General features: G+C 44.3%; 1 protein-coding gene across 1 annotated transcript in view; it reads right to left on the bottom strand.

Annotated features, from left to right (window-relative positions):
* The window catches only part of GALNT5 (polypeptide N-acetylgalactosaminyltransferase 5), a 34,562-nt gene that overhangs the window by 4,045 nt on the left and 6,743 nt on the right, over positions 1-23,774 (bottom strand). Inside the window, exons 2-9 of the mRNA XM_056861466.1 lie at positions 18,389-18,555; positions 16,994-17,113; positions 14,229-14,364; positions 13,264-13,383; positions 11,608-11,725; positions 10,576-10,899; positions 6,360-6,440; positions 4,239-4,400 (exon numbers count right to left, since the gene is read on the bottom strand). Coding sequence (XP_056717444.1) covers positions 4,239-4,400; positions 6,360-6,440; positions 10,576-10,899; positions 11,608-11,725; positions 13,264-13,383; positions 14,229-14,364; positions 16,994-17,113; positions 18,389-18,555 — 1,228 coding nt within the window. The remainder of the gene's footprint in view (positions 1-4,238; positions 4,401-6,359; positions 6,441-10,575; positions 10,900-11,607; positions 11,726-13,263; positions 13,384-14,228; positions 14,365-16,993; positions 17,114-18,388; positions 18,556-23,774) is intronic.

The following is a 23,774-nucleotide window of genomic DNA, read 5'->3' as shown; positions in this document are numbered from 1 at the left end:
GTTTCATACGACAGCGATAACTTTAGGCTGCATTTTCTCCCACCGGGCTGGTACCATGTTTCTTCAGCATCCGCTGCTTTCATAAAAACTAATCTGATCTCGTACCTCAGTGGATAAAATTGTGTAGGCCAAGCTTGCCGCTAGCTCAATCTTGTATAGGAGCAATCACCTGTGTCCAATTGTGCTGAACTGGGTATTATGGTTTTGTAAAAAAAAAAAAAAAAGGGGGGGGGGACACACAACTTTCTTTCTTTCTTGCGGCAAGGACCGATCTGTCTTAAGACCCAAAGTTCAGCAATAGATCAAAGATTATCAGAGGTATCCGACAAGTCATCAGGTAACCCAAATGGCTGCTCGTTTTTCATACGCTTCCTCTTGACCCCAAAAAGAGACATGTTCGTGTTGGGGAGCTTTTGCGGTAAGATTGTAAAGAAGAAACAATTGGAAGGAGTGTTGCTATCAGGATTTTGTACAAGGCAATTGATCAGCTACTATAATGGCTATTGTTCCCCCAGAATGGAAAGAAATAGCAATCTTTTTACTTGGGTATGTGTATGTGCAGGGGACCCATTCTGATTTGCTTCGGCATCTTTTATTATTTTATTCTCAAACGTACAGCTTGAAGATTAGGGAAGATTTTTTAAAAAGGAATCTGCCATTAGATCAGATCTTTAGAACGTGATAGTTTAGAGAAACTGTTTTTTTTTTTATTATTATCGCTTGTGCTAAAAAGTGAACATTTTGATGTTGATTTATGGGCAGCCATATTAATAGATAAAACTGACCTGAGAGACTGAAACGTCAATGCTTGATAAAGATTAGATTTTGACTGAAGGAGGGAGGTCTGTTATTGATAAATTACACAAAACATTGGGCCTGTGGCGCCTTTTTAACATTGTCACTATTTGGAACTAACGCTTCTCATTTCTTCATCCTCCCAAACCTCTCTCAAACAAATGCAGCTATGCTCAAGTACCCTAAAGAGACCCCCAAATTCTCATGAGATTATTTTGTCCTGCAAGAGTTTGGCCATTGTTTTGGTTGTGCTGGCTCTGATAGTTTTCAAGAAGGACTGGGGAGAAGAGACAAGGAAGAATTGCTCTTCTGGCTCCCGGGCAAGGGCAGTGGCAAGGAGGCACTGCCTCACCTTGCCCGCTGGATAAGCTGGCCTTCTGGAGACACCAGATATTAAACTATGCATCTATTTACACATGCGCTGTCATTTAGCGGAAGTCTCTCTTAGAGCCTAGATTGTGGGCTGTAGGGCTGGATTATGGTCCTACTTCATAACCATTTCTGGGACATTTGAGGAGTAAAAAGAAGAAGAAGAGTTGGTTTTTATATGCCAACTGTCTTTACCACCTAAGGAAGAATCAAAACGGCTTACAAGCACCTTCTCTCACCCTCCCCACAACAGACACCCAATGAGGTAAGTGGGGCTGAGAGAATGTGACTAGCCCAAGGTCACCCGTCTGGCTTCATGTGTAGGAGTGAGGAAACCAACCCAGTTCTCCAGATTAGAGTCCACCGCTCTAAACCACTGAGCTTAACCACCACAGAGCATTTTGAATTCTCATTAACTCTGTAACCTGTGGAGACAGCGGCACATTAACAAGAACATTACAGAGAAACAGAGTCCTGGCATGGATATGAGAACTTCTATAGTTTGCTATGGCCTGGGAGAAATACTTCAAGCCTAATTGCCGTGATACAAGCTATTTCCGTCATCTTAAAAATAAAACAGACATTTTCCTTTCAAGATTCCTGAGACTGTAGATATGGAACAGGACTATGTGTACCAGGGGCATTATAAGAAATAAAATGTAAGAAATGAAACCTGAACCCTACTAAAGGACATGAAATTCTACGTCCTTCTGACATTGTTTTGATGAGCAAGCATTTCCAGACCTTTGTCTCCAGATGTCGGTGTCACTAAAATGTGATAGCACATATAACCTGATTCATGGGCAAACTGAGCATCTGACAAAATTCCAAACTTTCAAAATTCCAAAGTGTGTGTCTTGGCAGTGAAACATACACTGGAATTATCATTCTTTTAATATACAAAGTGGGAAAGGAAAAAGGATATATAGGAACAATTGTGATATATTATGCGTGGTTGACCTTCGGAACGGCTCCACACCATTTTCATCTTTTCATTGTATACATATATTTCATTATCTACCACAATCTAATATCTTCTATTCTACATCTTCTTGAACTGGAATTACCATTCTTGACCACATTAGCTTTTTGGGCAATGAGGAGTGTACGTGAGAGGGAGGGCAGGAAGGGTTGCATCAGTGCTTGGCTCTTGTGGCCCTTTCTTACGTGCCCAGGGAAATGCCCATTGCCACCTTGGGGTAAGGAAGCAATTTTCCTTGCCAGTTTGGCCAGGGATCCTGTAGGTTTTTTTGCCATCTTCTGAGCATGGAGCAGGGGTCACTGGGGTGGAGGTGGGAAGGTAGTTGTGAATTTCCTGCGTTCTGCAGGGGGTTGGACTAGAGGACCTTGGAGGTCCCTTCCAACTCTATGATTCTATGCCTGCTTTGATTTCAGTTTGATGATACAGGGAAGTTCAAATCAGAGCTGGCCTAGAGTAAGGACCACAGAGGCAGCTGCCTCAGGTGGTAGATTGGAGGGGGCAACAACCTCCCATCCCGCCTGCCGGTTTCCAGCATCCCATTGCCTGGTGCTAATCCTGCCTCACTCCATCCACCTCCAGCTGCCGTTGCCTCTGTCTTGCTGTACTCCCCGCCCCTGCCCCTGCCTCACCAATATTGCTCCACAGACAGGAGCGACAGCTGCTAATCCATTTTGCTCCCTGGTCTTCTCTAAAACCAGCCTGGCAAGCCATAGTGCCCTATAGGGCTTCTCAAACTGTACAAGATCCGTTCCTCATGATTCAAGGTGGCTTACGATACTAGTTAAAAAACAACATTCCCAGATAAAACCAAGATAAAATAACAGAGCCCCAAATCTCTCTATCCCCCTCTCTCCTCTTAAAAGATGCCTGTCATTCAAACCCCCTCAAAAGCCCTAGCAAACAAGCAAGACTCCAGAAGACCTCCAAAGAAGGGACTCCTCTCACCTCTTCAAGTAGCCTCATTCCACAGAACAGGAGCCATGATGGAAAAGGCCCAGGCTCTGGTTGATGCCAGACAGGCCACTCTAGCTAGCGGGACAGCCAACGAATGGCTGCCTGAATTCCATAGTAGGCATACAGGGACATATGGAAGGAGACAGCCCTTCGGATATGTGGGCCCCAGGTTGTCAGGGGCTTTAAAGGTCATAACCAGCACCTTGAATTGAACTTGGAAATGGACTGGCAGCCATTGTAGCTGTTTCAAAATGGGCAACATATATTCCCAGCAGCTTGGTCCTGACTGCTGCATTCTGAACCAGCTGCAGTTTCCAGGCAACCCCACGTAGAGCGTATTGCAGTAATCCAACCGTGAATTTACAGAAGCATGGATCTGTGTGGCCAGATCAGCTGCGTCTAGGTAATGAGACTTGGTGAACCAGATGCAGCTGACAGAAGGCGCTCCTGGCAACCGTGCCAACCTATTTTTCCAACAGCAAGGTAAGGTCCACAACCTGCCTTGGAAAAGCCAACTCCTCCTCATCTAAAAACATGTGACTGAACTATCACAAAACAAAGGAATGTTGCAAGAGTTTGGGAAAACTTCCTAGGTAAGGCTGCCAGCTCCGGGTTGGGAAATACCTGGAGATATTTGGGGTGGAGCCTGAGGAGTGCGGGGTTTGGGGAGGGGAGGGACTTCAATGCCATAGAGTTCAATTGCCGAAGTGGCCATTTTCTCCAGGTGAACTGATCTCTATTGGCTGGAGATCAGTTATAATAGCAGGAGATCTCCAGCCACCACCTGGAGGTTGGCAACCCTATTCCTAGGGCATGTGTGGCTGTCTGAAGCACTTTTAAAGAGACGTGGGGTGTGTGAGGGGGTTAGGCAAATTAGTAAGGATCACGGGGTTGAGAAGGAGTGGTGGTCAAGCTGCAGCCTCAAACTGCAAAATGTCTTGAGCCTCCACTGATCTAAACATTCGCAGATGATGCCCTCTCCCTCTAAAATATAGCTGGAAAATAAGGCCGGCACAAGCCCCTTTCACTGCTTAAAAGACAAATACCTGTCATGGCCATAGAAATGTAAATGACGTGCACCGTTTCCAGTTGAGCCGCAGCTGGGGGGGAAACAGTCATTTGCAAACATTGTACTTACCAGTTCTGGATGAAAAGCGACCAGTGATTTATGCAGCCATTTTAGAGTATTGTTTCTTTTATCGCAAGGGTGCAGGCCCAGAGTCCCTTTAGCATCAGTCAGTGCCACGCAGAGGCCTCCTTGCTGAATCAGCCTCAGCCAAGTGTAGTTAAACTTCTGGTTCTGCATATGGGAAGGAATCCATAACAGACTATGATTTCATGTATGAAAATGAATGTCTTCGTCTTACATTTTAAAGGCTAGGGCCAAATTAGGGTGTGTTCTATTGTTATTTAAACATGGTGATGTTCAGAATCGCTACACAAGGATTCCTCATTGTACAGCCCATTAATCTCTAGAGCAGTCCTTGTCTTATCCTAGCAAGTACCATTGCTTTGCAACCAATATAACCCTGAAAATATCCACAGCGGGTGTAGTTTTCTCTTCTTGTAGTACTGGTGCAAACCACAATGCTAAGACAGTTTAGACAACATATTGCTTAAAATATCTAAATATATCAAAATATCAGCACTTGCCCCACGAAGAGGGAGGTAGTTGTGAATTTCCTGCATTGTGCAGACTAGATGACCCTGGTGATACCTTCCAACTCTATGATTCTATGAGGCAGTCTTGCCTATAGCCTTGCCAGTAGCCAACTTCCCCAGATTAACTGCATGGCTTTTAAAAAAAATCAGAGAAGAATGCCAGCTCTGGGCTTGTGGATTATGTGCTACACCATGCTGTACTATCAGGTGGCGTACTCCTGTGAAGTTTCATATTTCACTGGTGTGTGCGCGTGAAAGGATGCTTGGTAGCTGTGCTCGTGGGAGGCCCAAATGGGCCTCCGCCACACTGAAGCAAAAGAAGTCATCTCATGAATGGGACAGCTTGCACCTGGTATTGCAATTGATTGTCTGATACAAAGAGAAGCTGCCTGGAACAGCAGGCTGGCTCCAGATAAAGCCTAGGGCTGCCAGGCTTCCCTCTATGGTAGAGGTCCTCCCACCAGCAGCCGTCCTTGCCCACTCCAAGTAGCAGCAGGATGATTTTTTTTTTAAATGCTGGCGTCCTGTATACAAGGTAGAAAGTTGGCAAACCCTTGTGCCCAAATATGATTACGTAATACCTGTTATTCTTGGAAGAGAAAACAGCTTGGATGCCCTTGGCACTCTTGGGTACAAACTCAGGATATCAGATCAATGAGCTTTGTATTCCTCTATCATCTTTGGAGGCACCACAGGTTATGAAGACCTCCAGTAGCCTTCCCTTTGCTTAGCTGGTGGAGGAGGCCTTTGGAAGGTCACCCTTGGCTTGAATGTTTGTAAATAATAATCCAGCATCCTTGGTCTGACTGTACATGATAGGGGTTTGTGAGGTTTACCGTTCTTTTGTCCTCTGATAACACTCTGTAGAATTGAAGCTCAGCACTTCCTTTCCTTTATCCCTTAGAAGCTCCTTGATCCATTGATCTTGAGCAGTGTAAATCTAATGTTTGGGGGGTAAAAGGACTGAAATAAATCTTGCCACTGACAATGTAGCCTTGGGATCCCTGTCACTTAATAAAAAAAGGCTTTATGTCAGACACAGACATTAGTTTTATATGATAAAAGGGGAGAGCTATAACATGATCGAAGTTCCACATAAAAGCGGCATTCCAAGAGGGCATGAGCTAATGGAATCAATAGAGCCAGAAGAACAAGGACAGGTCCTGTCTGGGTATGGTATATTCAAAATCCTGCCCTGCATAACCATAGAAGGGTTAGCGTTCAGTCTAGCTAAACAGAAGGCTCTACAAAGATGAGGATTGCTCAGCACTTTCATATGTGGACTGTGGAGAAGGGGGGCACGCGCACACACACTCAACTGTTGAATCAGCCCCTTTACATTTTCTTCAGGAGTTAGAAGGGTTGGGTGGTATAACCTGCAGGCCAGAAACAGCAGTATTCGATGGCACTGATTTTTTACTGCTACCCCCTCTTTACCACCTAAACTCTCTGGTAGGAACTGATACCCTGTAGTGCAGTGCCCTTCATGTGTAATGCTGGATCACGAACCCATTTTACTATCTCTGAAATGGACACTAAAGCAACCATATTTGGCCTCTGGTATGCCGAATGCAAAAAGAGCCCTGTCAAGTCTTACCTCGTTGTTAACGTCACAGGTTTCAAAGGCCAGATTAGATTCATGCACAGTGATGCACTTTGCCAATGCTACGTTAACAATCTAGAACAGAAAACCAGTTGAGACAATTGTTTAGAAGCTTTGAAGTAGGCATAAATGTTCGGGGGGGGGGGGGATACTGTAACAGAGAAATGTTTTGTTGCAGTTGTGTTTCTTAATAGCTGGTTAGTATAAGCCAGATAAATCCTGTCTTCTCCATATGAAACCAAGTAAACCAAGTTAAATTTATCTTTAGGATAATACCCAGCACACCTGGGAGTCTTTCTGTTCACTTCTTCTTCCTGAATTTCCCTACCACCATGGGCCGGAATGGTACCAACAGAAAGCTAAAGAAAGGGGAAGGTAATAGACTGCATTTGAGGTTCATGTCTTTCCCCTGGGAGACAAAATGGCCAAATGTCTGTTCCCTCTAGCAAATGTATAGACTTTCTCCTTTGTGGCATCACTAGCCATTACACCAATCCTCACTCTAATCTCAGTCCTATTTTCATGATTAAAAACTTACACGAAAGAAAGGAGCAAAGACCTCCATGTTTAATAGTCCTGGAGGCAAAGGTCCAAGAATGAGTATGGGCACCCAGCAATAATCACCACAGCTACTCCATCCATGCATATTCCCTTATGTACATACGTGCCGCTAAGTTGCAACCAACTTCTGGCAACCCTTGCAAGGAGCTTTCAAGGCAAGTGATAAGCAGAGGTGGTTTGCTATTGCCTTCCACTGCAAAGCCTTTCTTGGTGCTCTCCCTTCCAAGAAAACACCTTGGATCCCAAGATCTGATGAGATCGGGTTATACCATGCCGCCTTCCCTTCCCATTCCCTTCCCTGCCTCAATAAAACTGTCCTTGATCAATTGACTGAGGTCAGTTTTAATGAGCCGGCCAGTTATTTTGACTGGTAGTAAAAAGGGACATTTGAAAGATGGCCTGTCCCCCTAAGAATGTGCTGGCATTTGCCTATTAAACTGCTTCATGCACTCAAAAATATATATTTACCGTTAATGAATTGGTTAGAAAGTTTGTGATTAATTAGCTATCATTCTTGAGTCTGTTGATAGCCCTAAAATCAATCCTTTTTGCTCTGATACTCCAAACTTTCTGTTTACTGCTTCTAAAGCTAGGAATCTAGTGTGTGTGTGTGTGTGTGTGTGTGTGTGTGTGTGTGTGTGTAAAAGCCATCCATATTTGCACCGTATCACTAACCTAAGCCAGGGACTGGTTAAAAAAGCAATTCTCCACAGCTGACCTTATGCAGTCCATTTGCTTGCCCAACCCATTAGAACAGCCATCTGCTAGCTTAAAATGATCTTGCCTACCCAAGACTAATTCAAAGTTTTTAAAAAACCTCCCCTGAGTTAATCATGTGAGCTGTAATTTGTTAACGTAAAGGTCAGAAAAATAAATATTAAAAAAGGGCTAAGCCCTCCTGCTGTCAACAGAGCTCTGTTAATGGATTCAGAGGCCGAGTGAGTGATTACATATTGCATTTTCCCTGTCATGTCCTAAGTGGCTTCTGAAGTATCTCTCCGCTGTTGAATTTCTCTTCTTTCCTCCCTTGTCCTGTGGTGGATCATCCCAGGGCTGTAGACCAAGCCAATGGTCCACTCTTTGCTCCCCAACAATTCAGCACACCTTGAATTTGTAGAAACAGGGTGGGAATTCATGTGACTGTCAAGGGCTGGACCATGGGGCTGCAACGTTCTAACATAGGGCTGCTAGGTTCCTCTTTGCCACAGGTGGGCCTGAGGAGGGAGGGGAGGGACTTCAGTGCCATAGAGTCCAATTGCCAAAGCGGCCATTTTCTCCAGGGGAACTGATCTCTATCGGCTGGAGATCAGTTGTAATAGCAGGAGATCTCCAGCTAGTACCTGGAGGTTGGCAATCCTATAGAGAGCTTGAAGAGAACTGTGACCAGCCCAAGGTCACACAGCAGGCTTCGTGTGTAGGAGTGGGGAAACAAGCCCAGTTCACCAGATTAGAGTCCGCCGCTCACGTGGAGGCACGGGGAATCAAACCCGGTTCTCCAGATTAGTCTACCGCTCTTAGCCAACACAACACGCTGGCTCTCCATCTGAAGTTATGGGACTTACATTTCTCATGGTTCCTGCTGCTGCCTGGCACATATATGCAGCAGTGTCCCGATCACCACTATATAGTGATTATGTCTTTTGACACCTCTAATGGAATCTCAAGAGCCACAGGGCAGAGCTATTAAATTGATAAATTCCTAGAGCTACTGTCCTGGCACAAAGACCCCTTGCCCCAAAGGACATGATTCAGACCATGCATATTCGAGGGGCAGAGCTTTACCGCTTAGTTCCTTTTCGTTCACCGCAGCAGTGACAACGTGAGGTTCTACCTCAGAACTACTTTCTTCCTTTTTCTTCTCTTCCTGTGAGTAAAATTTCTTCATCTTCCTACGTATGAGAGCCTTCTGACCACCGAGGAGTCTTCCCTGAGACCTCCCTGGCCTTTCCACACTGACCACTTATGGCAAACACTACCTCATTCAAAAACTGCTGTGAGTTTGGTGAAAAATTACCCTCCGCCCATTCGTAATACTGAAGCTTGCAAGCCCACAAGCCCAGAGAAACAAATGATCTCGCCCTCAACTTCTCCTTTTAGGGGTGTTGGTTTTAAAAGTCTGTTAGGATACTCACTCTTCTATGGAAGTTAGTTTGGGTTTTGGAAAATGATACAAGCAATCATTTTATTCCTTGAGGAAGGAAAAAATGGATTCCTAGCGCACTCTAGTGGTTGCAAGTTAGAAATATGAACTCCTAGAAGAAATTATGCTTTAAATAAGTTATTAAAGAAAGAGGAATGTAGGGAGAAATGTTTTAAACAGTATACTTTGGCAATTGGGATAAATGACTGAAAGACTTTTTTGCCATCCTCAAATGTACATTTGCTGCTCTGAGAATAATTTTTCTTGCTAAATGGTCATGTATGGAACAATAGCACAGCCTTGCAGACAAGGGAGAAAGAGAGCCACAAAGGCATTTTTGAGGTTTGCTTGTATAAACAATTTCTCCTCATTTAAAAATATAAATTGGATAATGCTGAGAATTTCCTACAATGTCCAGCCAGATGGCGCCACAAAGCCTACAAGCAGGGGAGGGGCTGTGGCTGTTTGTAGAGCATCTGCTTGGCCCGCAGAAAGTCAGAGGTTCAATCCCCGGCATCTCCAGTTAAAGGGACTAGGCAAGCAGGTGATGTGAAAGACATCTACTTGAGACCCTAGAAAGCCGCTGCAGGTCTGAGTAGACAAAGCTGACTTTGATGAACCAAGAGTCTGATTCAATATAAGGCAGCTTCATGTGTTCATGTGATATGAATGCAACAGACCAGCATCTGACACTAAGAGGTATGCTGCCTCTGATTATGGAGGTTCCACTTACTTATCATGACCAACAGCCTATACTCTTTGTTAATGGAGTGGTTTTACTGTCCACTTCTTTCCAAGGCAGACACTTTTTGTGCTGAGACAAATGAATTGGGTCAGGAAAGCTTATGAAAGATGGGAGAAATGCTAACAAAGGATGCAGTGCAGATGTCAATGTATATGTCTTTCAACATCTGTTTCATAGGGATCAAAACTGCAGAGGGGGCACCAGACAATTTACAGGACCATCATAAGCAAACTTACATCCTTCCGAGCTCACTGACTTCAATGGAATTAGAATGCTTCCTGGGAGGTAAAGGGAAGATGACTGGGGAAGGCACTGGCAAGCCAACCCGCAAACAAAGACTGCCTAGTAAACGTCGGGATGTGACGTCACTCCATGGGTCAGGAATGCTTGCACAAGGGACCTTTACCTTTTTAACTCTTCTTAGGATTGAACTGCCAGTGGCTATACATTTTTTTAATGGAGTTTTAGTTAGCCCATCATTGCCAGTGGAGGATGCAACAAAGAAGAAGAAGAGTTGGTTTTTATATGCCAACTTTCTCTACTTTTTAAGGAGAATCAAACCGGCTTACAATCTCCTTCCCTTTCTCTCCCCACAACAGACACCTTGTGAGGTAGGTGTCTTCTGAGGATGGAAGCCATGGTATTGCATTCCTGCTGAGCTCCTTCCCCAAACGTCACCCTCCACAAGCTCTGCTCCCAAATCTCCAGGAAGCCTCACTGGCACAAACACAAATAACATACTGAAGTTGGAAATCTGAACATACCAGGCCACTGGCTTTAACAAGGGGTGCCTCAATGTCAGGGTAGACGTTTTCCAGGTACCACTTGAAGCTTTTGCACTGAAGCTGTTTCCTCAGTTCTATCTGCTGAGCCAAGTTTCCAACATTCAGGTTTTTCTGGATGAGGTGGTACCCATGTCCATAAAAGAGATCTTTGTATTCATCCATCCAAACCTCAGCAACCCGAGCTAAATTCCGCTCCACAGTGGTAACACGGTCCTTGGGGAAGGAGTAGGGGTTATCGTTCCTGAATATATGGCCTACTCTGGAACATGGGATGATTTCGATTTCACCTCCGCACATCCAAACCTGTTAAAAAGACAAGATGGCACTAATGTAACCACTGTCAAAAATGTATTTTGTTGTGCCATATGACTTGGGATGCAGCCAGACAAGCAGGGGATGAATATGAAGTATCATCAGCTACGACCATCACCAATCCAGTTAGGCTTAAGAACGAGTATTTGTATGCAATCCGATGTATCCATGCTTACAGTCTACCCTTAAAGGCTAAAGCGGTGTACACGATTCCTCCTCCATTTTATCCTCACAGCGACCTTGTAAGGGATTGATTAGGGATTGGCCCATGGTCATCCAGTGAGCTTTGAGGCTGAAGGGTGATTTGAACAAGCACTTAATCCCTGTGCGATTGTCTTACCAATGACCACACTGGCCTTCTCAGTAAGACAGGGTAAGCTGCAACAAATGTTGGAGGGTAAATTTCCAAATAAATAAACATAGGATTGGGCTGTTAAATGATGCCTCTTACATTACAACTTTTGGGTCCTGCAAATCACTCTCAAGTCTAAAACATTAACATGGATATAATTTTGAAATGTAGATTCTGATATCTTGCTGGTTGAATTTTAAACATTTCTCTTGGCTAAACAAATTGGGAAGCCGCTAGATGTGCAATCTCAGCATGTCTGTAGTGGATTGTGGCAATTAATTTAATGCTCATAGGCTTGCAAAACTATAGAAAACAATTAAATAAAAATACCATTAGGGAGAACATACCTTGAATGAAATCTCCATGTTTTCACCTCCCCAAACATCAAGGCCAGGATCATACGTTCCAAGTTCAAAGAAATATTTCTTATCAATGGAAAATAACCCACCTGCCATTACAGGGCACCTAGGAATTGAACCAGAAATCAGGTACGCGCATTGTACATTAAGGGAAAACATGCTTGTAATTATTTATTCATTTTATGTGATTAGAAAATTTCTGTGCTGCCACTCCAGAGAACCTGCTCAAGATGGTTTAGAAAATAAAACACAATAAAAGCATTAAAAAGCTGTAAAACCCAGCCACAGTATGAAAACAGCACACAACATTTAACAGCTAAAAAGTATCTCATAAAAAAGTTATCAGGGTAGATACCAACAGTAAAAACCATTCAAAAAGATCAACTCCTTAAGAGCCTGTGTAAAAAGAAATGTTTTGACCTGGTGCCAAATGAGAGTGCAGCAGATGCCATGTGAGCATCAAAATGATGGGCATGCCACAAGTGAGGTGCCACCACTGTGATCTCTGGCTGCTTTGCCTCTACAGGTGGGGGCACAGAGAACACAGCTTATAAGGAGGATCTTAACTGGTGGGCTGTCCAAAATACATAGAATGGAACACCATTCCATACTCATTTGCTTTTTATTTATTTATTTGTTGCGTTTTTACCCTGCCCTCCCCAACCTGAAGGTCAGGCTCAGAGCCGCTTTTACATGGACGCTCCCCTTCTAGCAGTTCAATTGGATCTTGGCACTGCCCAACTGCTCAGTGGCCACCTCCACTGCTATTTTTTCCTCTTTAAAAGGATTTTTTTTTAAATATTGGGGAAATCTGGAGTGCGGTAAGGCTAGCCAGCCCAAAACATCACAGCTGTAGGGTATGGGTACAACTTCATCCACCAAGTTTAGGCTTCAGTTAGTTGTAGATGTAATCATTCTTAAAATCTTATAAACTGACATCTGTTCCCTGCCTGTGCTATGTATACTTTGGAAGAAACATCTGTTAGGGCACTTTCACACATGCCGAATAATGCACTTTCAATCCACTTTTTAATGCACTTTGCAGATGGATTTTACTGTGTGAAATGGCCAAATCCACTTGCAAACGATCAGGAAAGTGCATTGAAAGTACATTATTCAGGATGTGTGAAAACGACGTTTATTGTTTTAGGAATCTAACAACTGTGTCTGCTGAGGTTTATATGATGCTAGTCTCTACCCAAGGAAGGCCTAGTTCCACAGCACACCAATATTATGAATATGGTGAATCACACCTTGCTGGCTATTGTGCTATTGCAGTAATTCATTCAGGAGTGGACTGGCCCCTTGGACTTATTGGGAAAGGTCCCAGTGGGCCACGGCCCTGGAGGCCGACTGGTGGCCCCTGTTGGGTCACTTTGTTCTAGGGCTGTTTTGATGCCCCAGTCAGCTCCAGAATGCAACTCCTAGATTTCCCTGTGAATGATAGAACAGTATCTAATGATGTGTGGATCTTATCCATGTCATGAAAACTGGAAGAATACATGTCCTTCTCCCATCCTAGCCACCTTGTGCATCTGTCATGAAAAGTGTGGGATAGAAATATTTCAATTAGTACATAAATCCTAAGGGCTAAATGTTGGAGGAGCGACTTCCGTCAACAAAAGCTTAATTTCATATACTTACCGAATTACATCAGTGTCCTTAATCTTGTTTTTCTTAATTACACCTGGAGGAATTGGCTTCCACCCAAAATTCATTGGCCATGTAAAAATGCCACGTTGAAAACTATCCACAGTCATATAGCTGAAGAAAGGAAGTGATAGCAGGCCTTAATTTCAGAAAGATGGTTCCTACCAGAAAAGGCTAACTATAAATAGGGTTGCAAACTTCCAGGTAGTAGCTGGAGATCTCCTGCTATTACAACTGATCTCCAGGTGACAGAGATCAATTCCCCTGCAGAAAATGGCTCCTTTGGCAATTGGACTCTATGGCATTGAAGTCCCCCCTCCCCAAACCCCGTCCTCCTCAGGTTCCGTCCCCAAAATCTCCTGGTATTTCCCAACCTGAAGCTGGCAACCCCAACGATAAATTGTGTGATTTATTGGGCAAGGGGAAGAACCCTGCGTGGCAGAGGTACCCAGAGGAAGGGAGAGCAAAGGGGGCAAACTGCCCAGGACTTCCCCAACTCAGGATCTCCCCTGTATAGATTTTTACTGCCTAAAGTTAGTGGACAAACAAGGTTGAAGCCATCCGACCTTTGTTGTTCTGGGCAGTGGCTTACAGAGTAAAGTAAGAAGCCTCATCCCTTATCAAGTGAATTGCCATTCATGGTGATTAATAGATTTATTATTGTAAAATGCTACACATTTATTATGTTAATAGTCCAAGTATTTAAACCCACTATGTATTCTACTGATAGCATGGGGGGGGGGGAATCAGAGAAGGGCCTTAAAACTACATTTTGCTCAGAACCCCAGGTTCCCTCTCTATAGCACTACCAAACAGCAGATGTAGACACGTCCCACTTGAAAGGTTATGAGCACTATCAGGGCTGATGCCAATGTAGGATCTACCTTGCAAGGTCATTTGATATGCTGGACCCCTTTTCCATGTGTTAATCTCAACGGCTGGATTGGGACAAACATTACCTCATGTCTTTGTCACTGATGACTTCAATAACAGGACAGGCAACTTTCTTCCTGTTCAAATAGATTCTGTCCAGCAGTGGCTCCAGCCACCCGACATTGCATTCTACATGCGAATCTAAGAACGTCAGCACATCGCCTAAAGAAGAAAACAGCAATGAATTATTTCTGTTACAACAGAGCAATAGAAGCAACTCTAAGAGTATTACTGGATGGCCTCTTTTCAAGGAGGCTGCTGAATGAGATTGCTAATATTAGCAGAATTCTACCAGTGTGATATTGCGGTGAAGACAGATCTAATATAAAACCCATTCTTCGCCATGAATCCTTCAGTGATTTTTGCTCAAGTCATTCTTCCCCAGCCTTACTAATTCACCAGGTTGTTTTGTAGCTAATTCAAATAAGAATTGTAAAATTTGTTTGTGACTAGCAAGTGCTAAGTTTTATATGTAGTCATTTATTTATTACGATCAAGTATCAGCCGACACCAACGTGAAACATTATGTGGGTGATATCCCACATAATGGGAGATATTCACCCTGATATCACTAGTTCTGTTGCAAGATTTTTGGTGGAGGTGATATCGCTCAAATGTCAAAACAAAACAAGCATGTAAGCTGCGAGTTGAATGTTGAAACAAATTTTTTTATTTCAGTGAGGCTGGTTCAGGAGGAATATATTGTTATGGTATGAGTGATGCTATGTTTAGTAATTGTTTTCTACTGTGTTTTAACCTTAAGTATACGTTGGGTGTTGTAAATTGATTATTTGGTGCTGTATTATGTATTATTGTTATGGTTAAGCTCAAGACCTTTGGTCAAAGGAGCTAGTAAATAAATGGAAAGATAAAAACATAAAAAAAACCCCATAACTTCTTTCATCGCTAATTTCAGTTATACACAGTAGTTAATAAAAAGATTTGATCTGCTTTCTTATTGAACAAGCCAAAGTGCAAAATTTGGCTACCTTAAGGGTAGATTCATTAAGGCAAGCTGTGAGAACAGATGTATAGAATTTGATAGATCTGCCTGGAAGCTTGGATAACACTGAAATGATCTATAAAGAACAAATATCCTTATAAAATGAACAATGCAGTAACACATATTAAGTGTTGTCAAGTCGCAACCAACTGATAGCAACCCCTCAGGGGGTTTTCAGGTTAAGAGATGCGCAATGGTGGTTTGCCATTACCTTCCTCTGCATTGCAAACCTGGACTTCCTTGGTGGTCTCCCATCCAAGTACTGACCCTGGTTTCCAAGCTCTGACAAGCTCGGACTAAATATTTATCACATTTATGCATGTTTTCCAACATTTTTTTTTAGAATACTAAAAACAAACCTTTTTGTACCTTACTATTCTTGTATATAGGATTGGTTCTAGCTCTGCTGATGGAAGAGGCAGGAAGGGTGATTTTGCTCCCTTCCTCTTCCTCATTACAGCCCAGCAGTTCACACGGCTATTATTCCATATATGACCCCAGGAATCAATCTTCCTGGGGTTTGAAGGGACTGCTGGGAGGAGGATAAAGTGGGGAACATCTGTGAACATCAACACCTTCTGCTGACGGATGGCTGGATCTAACCCATAGGCTTGAATCCACACTAGCATTTCTGGAATACAATTTTCTCTCCCCACCGCCAGTAGCCCAATATGCTCCTCAAAATCCTTTTCCTTTGTGTATTATGAAGTACTTCTGTTTAAAGGGTACTTGGTGGTTCCTGCTCCCCAGTAACAAGATTTTGAAGGGGGATATTGAGCGCATGTGGGCGGGCGGGTTGAGTTTCGCTGGTACAAGTCTTTGTGCTTGCCAAAATACTAGTGTGAATTCAAGCCATAATCTTTGCAGAGACAGGTCAAACTGAAGTTTGAAGTGAAATGATATCATCTGCCCATCACCCATGTGACCAATCCAGGAAGCGCCCTCACTTTCAATTGACTGTTTCTCCCCATGATGTCATTGTATAGCCAAATATGATTGGGTTTATGACATCACACCCTTATGACTAGTAGAAGATAAAGGGGGAAGTAACTAAAAAAAGTGCTGATGCAGTAGGTGAAATGTTTGTGTGTGCTGTGAAGACACAGCTGACTTATGGCAACCCCATAGGGTTTTTAAGGCAAGAGACATTCAAAGGTGCTTTGCCATTGCCTGCCTCGACATCACGACCCTGGTAGTCCTTGTAGGTTGCCCATCCAAATTCTAACCAGGGACGACCCTGCTTAGCTTCTGAGATCTGATAAGATCAGGCTAGCCTGGGGCTATCCAGATCAGGGTGTAGGTGAAATAATACCAATGAAATAAAAAGGGTGACTATTCTCGCAAGCAAAAGACTTTTCTGGAAAAAAAAGATTCTATGACATTCCTCTCTATCACTAATTTGAGCATCACTCAAAACAGTACAACATCTGGTACAGTCTTAACCCCCCTTTTCAATCTGTATGCCTAAAGGGGAACTCTTTCACTTTGTTTTATTTCTACATTTTTTAAATGGCAGGTTTTTAAATGGTGTAGAGATTATATACAATTATATACAATGTTAAGTGTACCTGAATCCCATTGACCTTAATGGAACTTAAATATGGAACTTAAATATGGAACTTAAATATGGTTAAATCCATCTAATTGAACAAAACATTAGGTGATGAATTTTTTTTACTGGATTGCTTCCAATGTTCCTCTATCTTTTATAATAAACAGCGAAGAGCAAATAAATATCCAATTACCATCTGACAGCAAAAAACAAAACAAAAAACTAATGGTATCTACCTTTAGCAATTTCTGCTCCAGCCAGCCTTGCTCGTATTAAACCATGCCTTTCTTTGAGATGAAGGACACGAACTTTGGGAAACTTCGACATGTATTGGTCTAACTTATCCTTGAGGTAAGCTAAATCAACACCAAAAGAGAAATAAGTAAAGAGACCATATGGATTTACACAGTCAACTTTTGGTGACTAGGGTTTTCAAGGCAAGAGCAAAGAAAAATCCAATTGCCATCCAACAGCAAAAGACAACCGTATGTAACTTTAGCAACCTGCTACAGCCAGTCTTGCCTTTACCTGCCTTTGCATAGCATGCATAGACTTTCTTGGTGATCTCCCATCCAAGCACTAACCAGGGCTGACTGTGGTTAGTTTATGAGATCTGATGAGATCAGGCTAGCCTGAGCCATCCATATCTGGGTTAAGCAGACTTTTTTTGCCATCAGGTCACAGCTGATTTATGGTGACTCTATGGGGTTTTCAAGGCATGAGACCTTCTGAGGTGGTTTGACACTGCCTGCCTCCACGTCACGACCCTAGTTTTCCTTGGAGGTCTCCCATACAGTTACTAGCGAGGGTCAGGGCTGAGAGTAGGTGATTGGCCCAAGGTCACCAACAAGCTTCCATGGCATGAGTGGGGATCTGAACCTGTGTTTACCAGGTCCTAGACGACACCTTAACCACTACACCACGTCGGCTCTAATTTAACAGACTTACAACTTTCTAAACCATGGGCTTATACAAGAGCATAACTAGACTGCTGGAAAGGGCAGGAGGCTGCCTCCTTCTGGCGGCCAAGACAAAGGCAGACAGGTGCCCCTCCCAGATCCATGTTGGGTACCCACATCCAAGGTGAGCCCCTGGGGCACTGCTAGCATCACTTGGGGGTAAACTTGGGTTGCAACAGTACCTGCTGCTTGGGGCAGAAATATACCGTGCTTCCACCATCATTGTGACTTCTAACCAATTTGGGACCCCACCCACATCATGGCTGCTTCGGAATAAAATTCAAGTTTCCAGTAAATCTGTTCATGCATTTTCCCCATATCATCAGTTCTATAAATTCCATCGTGAATTTGATTGGCAAACTTCTAGCCCATACTGAAATGTAACCGTGTATACATTTTTCCCCTCCAGGAAAGCCCATCTGATGAAACCAAGATGGAGCACTGTAGTTCCCTGATCTGTATCCTTGTATCAAAATATACTTTTCCCACATAGCTGGTGTTAAGAGTACATCTACTGTTTCCTACATAGAGGTAATCTCTGTCCCTATAAGAAAACACTGCAGAGATGCAATGAAACAACTAATGAAGCTTGAAATTTCAGGAAAGTTTAAGGCAAATGAATTTGGTCAAAAAGTCACAATAATCACATGTAGGGCTAATTGTCTGATCTACCTTTTGTGCTGAAGTCGTCCACCAAAATAATCTCTTTAACAAATTGAGGAGGGGACCGGTTGAAGATGCTGTGAACAGAACGAAGGAGAGTGGACCACACTTCGTCCACAAAACACATAATAATGCTGGTGGTGGGAAGGTCATTGTGAACGAGAAGATCTGAACATCTGCAGAGGCCAACAACATATAAATCAGATGGCATTTAAAACATAGAGAGAAGACTGGACGACTGTCACAGGATGTTAGTGATGGTGTAGTCAACAGGGAGAAGGAGAGAGAACCAATGAGAACTTTCAAATAAAACAGCATCAGTGTTAGCTACAATGGAACGCTGGTGATCAAAAACTGTAATAAAGAACAGTATCATCTGGACAACCCGTCTCCATGGACTGGCTTCATCTTGTAGCTGTGCCTCTAGAAAAGAAATGCCCCTATTCATATTATAACGCAGGCTTCCACTAACATCCACAGGTTTAGGAACATTAAAATGCATTCCTAAGCAGAGTTACACACATTGAGGTCAATGGATTTAGAAGGCCGCAACTTAGGGTTGCCAGGTCCCTCTTCGCCACCGGTGGGACTTCAGTGCCATAGAGTTCAATTGCCAAGCAGCCATTTTTCTCCAGGTGATCTGATCTCTATCGGCTAGAGATCAGTTGTATTAGTAGGAGATCTCCTGCTACTACCTGGCAGTTGGCAACCCTACTGCAACTGTCTGCCCTGACCTGGATGGCCCAGGCTAGCCCAACCTTGTCAGATCTCAGAAGCTAAGCAGAGTTGGCCCTGGTTAGTACTTGGTTGGGGGACAACCAAGGAAGTCCAGAGTTGCTATGCAGAAGCAGGCAATGGTGAACCACCTCTGTTCATCTCTTGCCTTGAAAACTCTAGGGGGTTACCATAAGTTGGCTGTGACTTGATGGCACTTTTCAGCACTAGCTCTGTTTAGGATTGTGTGTGTAAAGTGTTGCCAAGTTGCATATCCCATAGGGTTTTCAAGGCAAGTGAGAAGCAGAGGCTGTTTGCCATTGCCTTGCTCTGCAAAGTCTTCCTTGGTGGTCTCCCATTCAAGTGCAAACAACGTTTAGCTTCCAAAATCTGACGAGACTGGGCTGTGCTATACCATTCCCCATCCCTGTTTAGGCTTGCCCTGTAAAAGCATAGAAGATGCCATACAACAGAGCTAGAGAGACACCTTTATGAGACCGTAACTGCTCTTCAGCCACATAAGGGCACTTAAGTTTTCTTAAGAGGGATCAGAGATTTTCATCAATTATTCCCTCATGATTCAAACCTCCATTTTGCCACTCTGCTGTTCCCATAGGTTCAACGACTCTCAGGGTCAAAAGTTTCAGGGGGCTCAGAGGGCGAAAGTGGAAAGCGGGTGTTGTAACAAGGCAAAATTATATTGTGGAGTCCCCTTTAAACAGACATACCTCATAAAACACAGAATTCTGGCTTGAATGCTTGTTTCTTGCCACTTGTATGGTCCTTTTGCAGCCAGATATTAGTCCCTATGCCCAGCCGACAATTTTTTAAAAAATCCAAGCTATGGCACATATTTCTGCTACCAGTTTTTTTGCCTGGCTGGCTCTGTGGAACCAACTGGGTGGCCAGCACAGTCCTAAAACTCCAAGGCCCACAAATGATTTTTCCAGAGGAATAACATTTAACAGGGCTTGGCGACTGGAGTATGTTATAATGAACTGGAACTCCAGAGAACTGAAAAATACTGTATAACAGAACTCCTATGGATTCGCGCAAGATAAAAACCAGGTGTAGAGGGAAATTCAGTGGTGTGATTGAAATGGGAATAATTAGTAGGCTTGCCAGGCCCTGCAGCTCCACCGGCGGGAGCTTCGCAGGGCAGTGGCATTAGCGTGCGTTGTGTGTGCACGCATGTCACGGCACGGCCGCACACGATGTGCCTACGTCACTTCCGGTTTAACCCGGACGTGACGGGGACGCTCGAGCGATCCCAGCTAAAACTCTATAGAGTTTTAGCCAAGAGTGCTAGAGCATCCACGTCACTTTTGGGTTTACCCAAAAGTGATGCGTGTGCTGCGTCTGCGCGCACGTGCGTGCCCGCAGTGTCTGCCGGCCCTCAGCTGGCCGGTGGGCAGCCCGGTGGATGGGCGGTAGTTTACCCGCCACCACCGGGCAATTGGCAACCCTAATAATTAGTCATTCCTAAATGGAGGAGCAGACGCCTGTGTATGCTGACCTGAGCTCTTTGGGAGGAAGAGTAAGGTCATGACTGATAAATAACAGCCAGTGGACAGCCTGCTGTATATGAACGGGGGAAGCCAGAGTCCAACTCTCCAGTCAGCTCACTGTGTAGCTAAGCCTGTCCCCCAGGTTTAGGGTTGCTAACCCCCAGGTACTAGCTGGAGATCTCCTGCTATTACAACTGATCTCCAGCCAATAGAGATCAGTTCACCTGGAGAAAATAGCCGCTTTGGCAATTGGACTCTATGGCATTGGAGTCCCTCCTCTCTCCAAACCCCACCTACCTTAGGCTCCACCCCCAAACCTCCCGCTGGTGGCGAAGAGGGACCTGGCAACCCTACCCAGGCTAAACTACCTTACTAGAGAGTTGTGAAGAAAATGATACAAATCTCCATGAAGTTCCTTGTAGGCAGAGCATGCAATAAAGAATAATAATTTCCTGCAGTGGCCCCTCACCTTTGGAACCCCGCTCCCTCTTGAGACTTCCCTGGTGCTAGGATTGTCAGCTTGGCGTTGGGAAATTCTTGGAGATTTGGGGGTAAAGCCTGGAAAGGGTGGGGTTTGGGGAGGGGTGGGACCTCAACAGGGTGTAATGCCATAGACTCTGCCCTCCAACGCTCCTGTATCCTCCAGGGAAACTGATCTCTGTCATCTAGAGAGCAGTCATAATTCCAGGAGATCTCCAGGCCCCACTTGGAGGTTGGCAACCCAACCTGGTATACACTATACTGTCTTTGTGGTGCCTGGCCTAAATGTATCTTTTTACCCAGGCTTTTACTTATGGGCTTTATCGTTCCAGCTTTCTTCAATGGTCAGTTTCTGTCCTGAGGAATGCGATTTCACAGTTTTCTGGGAATGGGTTTGGGAAACAGATATGTGTAACAATGATTCTAGATGGATTTCTGGTGCACTCTAGTGGAAGCAACCTAGAAGTTCTCACATTTTGTAATGCAGTTTTATTCACTATTGGCTGTATGTTTTACGCTGTTCTCATTACGTTGTTGTTCACTGCATAAGCTGCCTTGAATCTCAGAGAAGCAAGAGGAGTATAATCGAGGTAGGTAAGTAAATAAATAAAAAGTGTGGAATCCTACCAGGAATAGATCTCTGTGCTTTGAATAAGTTACTCAAGAACTAGGAGAAAAATGTGCAAAGGAAAACTATTAAAGATAATAATCTGGCAACAAGGAGAATTGGCTAAAATGCTTGCTTGGGAGCCACATTTTTTTTTTCTTAGCTACGTCGGTGACAGCCAGCCAGAAAGTCAGAATATCAAAGCATTTAACAGGGCCATTTTCTCATTTTGAAGAAAGGGGGATCTTTCAGTGGTAGCTAATATTTTTTTTTCTGTTTAAGAAGATCCGGATGGATCAGAACAAGGGCCTAGTTGGGACTTTGGGTGAGGGGGCCCATGTCTGAACTCCTTGGGAGGGGGCTAAAAACAGCGTAAAAATTCTGTGCTTTAGTTCTTTTATTTATTTCTCATACTCTTTGTTCTAAAGACTGCTTTTACAGAATGGTGATTTTTGTTGTTTGTTTGCTCAGCTCTTTACTTTCCTCAGTTGTGCAAACTCATAACAAGCGGTGACTAGGGCAGTTTATAAGGAGATAACGATACAAGAGATCGCTAGGGATAGTATTATTTAGAGAGGCACCAATGAAGGGAATCAATAGGGTTGCCAACCTCCAGATACTAGCTGGAGATCTCCTGCTATTACAACTGATCTCCAGCCGGTAGAGATCAGTTCACTTGGAGGAAATGGCTGCTTTGGCAATTGGACTCTATGGCATTGAAGTCCTTTCCCTTCCCAAACCCCGCCCTTCTCAGGCCCTGCCCCAAAAACCTCCCACCGGTAGTGAAGAGGGACCTGGCAATCCTAGGAATCAAACTAGTGCACCCTGAGATCTCTCACAATTATAGCTGCCAACTGTGGCTTTGGAAATTCCTCATGGTGGAGCTAGAGAACAATAGCATACAATGTCATGATAATATCAGTTTGATCCATTTTCACACGCTAAATTAAGATTATGGGCCAACCCAGACCTAAAACTTTGGAAGAAACCCTCTTTTCCCAAAGCAATGGGATATGGCCTTACTGTTTATACATATCTCTCTCTGGATCTTAAGTTGTGACTTATTCAGCAAAAAGTTATGTTTATGGTATACTGGACACCACAGTGACTCCTTAGCAAAGGATTGAGTAAAGTGTCTAACTGCTGGTGTAACTCACAGGATGCATCCCTAAAACATTTGCTTTGAGTGTGTCCAGTCCTTCGGTTTTTCTAGGAGGAAGTGTTACTCATCAAGTTATTATTCATATCAATTTTCTATTAGAATGTTCATTGGTTTTAGAGGATGCTTATATACTATTACAGGAGGCCCGTGGCGCAGAGTGGTAAGCTGCAGTACTGCAGTCCAAGCTCTGCTCATGACCTGAGTTCGATCCCGACAGAAGTCGGTTTCAGGTAGCCGGCTCAAGGTTGACTCAGCCTTCCATCCTTCTGAGGTAGGTAAAATGAGTACCCAGCTTGCTGGGGGTAAAGGGAAGATGACTGGGGAAGGCACTGGCAAACCACCCCGTAAACAAAGTCTGCCTAGTAAACGTTGGGATGTGACATCACCCCATGGATCAGGAATGACCCGGTGCTTGCACAGGGGACCTTTACCTTTTATATACTTCTAAGCCAGGGGTCTCAAAACTGCGGCTCCAGAGCCGCATGCGGCTCTTTGGCCCGTTGAGTGCGGCTCTCCGAACTTGGTTCGGAGCCCCTGCTCTTGCGCCCGCTCACGCTGGCAGCCAGGCTACGGAGCTGGCATGCCTGAGAGAGAGAGAGCAGGCGAGCGGGCGCGCTGTCTCTCCCCTCCCCCGCCGTGGAGAATGGCTGGGTCCCCCTTTCCCTTGCCTGCAATGGTTGGGAGGCTAAAGCCTCCCCTCCCCTCTAGCCGTGTGATTGCTGGGTGGGTGGCTTGGCGGTTCCTGCCCCCCGCCTATCAGCTGTTGGGTGGGGCGGGCTTCCTTTGGTAGACCTGGCCTCCAGCTGAGTCCCATTGGGAGGCCATGTCTACCCACTGGCTTTCTTGGCAGTGGACCTGGACTCCAAGGAGGGGGGGGAAAGTCCTCCTTCAGAGGCCAGGTCTACCAATTGGCTTCTAAGGGCC

The sequence above is a fragment of the Euleptes europaea genome, chromosome 15 (assembly GCF_029931775.1).
Source record: "Euleptes europaea isolate rEulEur1 chromosome 15, rEulEur1.hap1, whole genome shotgun sequence".
NCBI lineage: Eukaryota > Metazoa > Chordata > Lepidosauria > Squamata > Sphaerodactylidae > Euleptes > Euleptes europaea.
The sequence above is the reverse complement of the archived record's forward strand: the minus strand, read 5'-3'. Positions and strand labels throughout refer to the sequence as shown.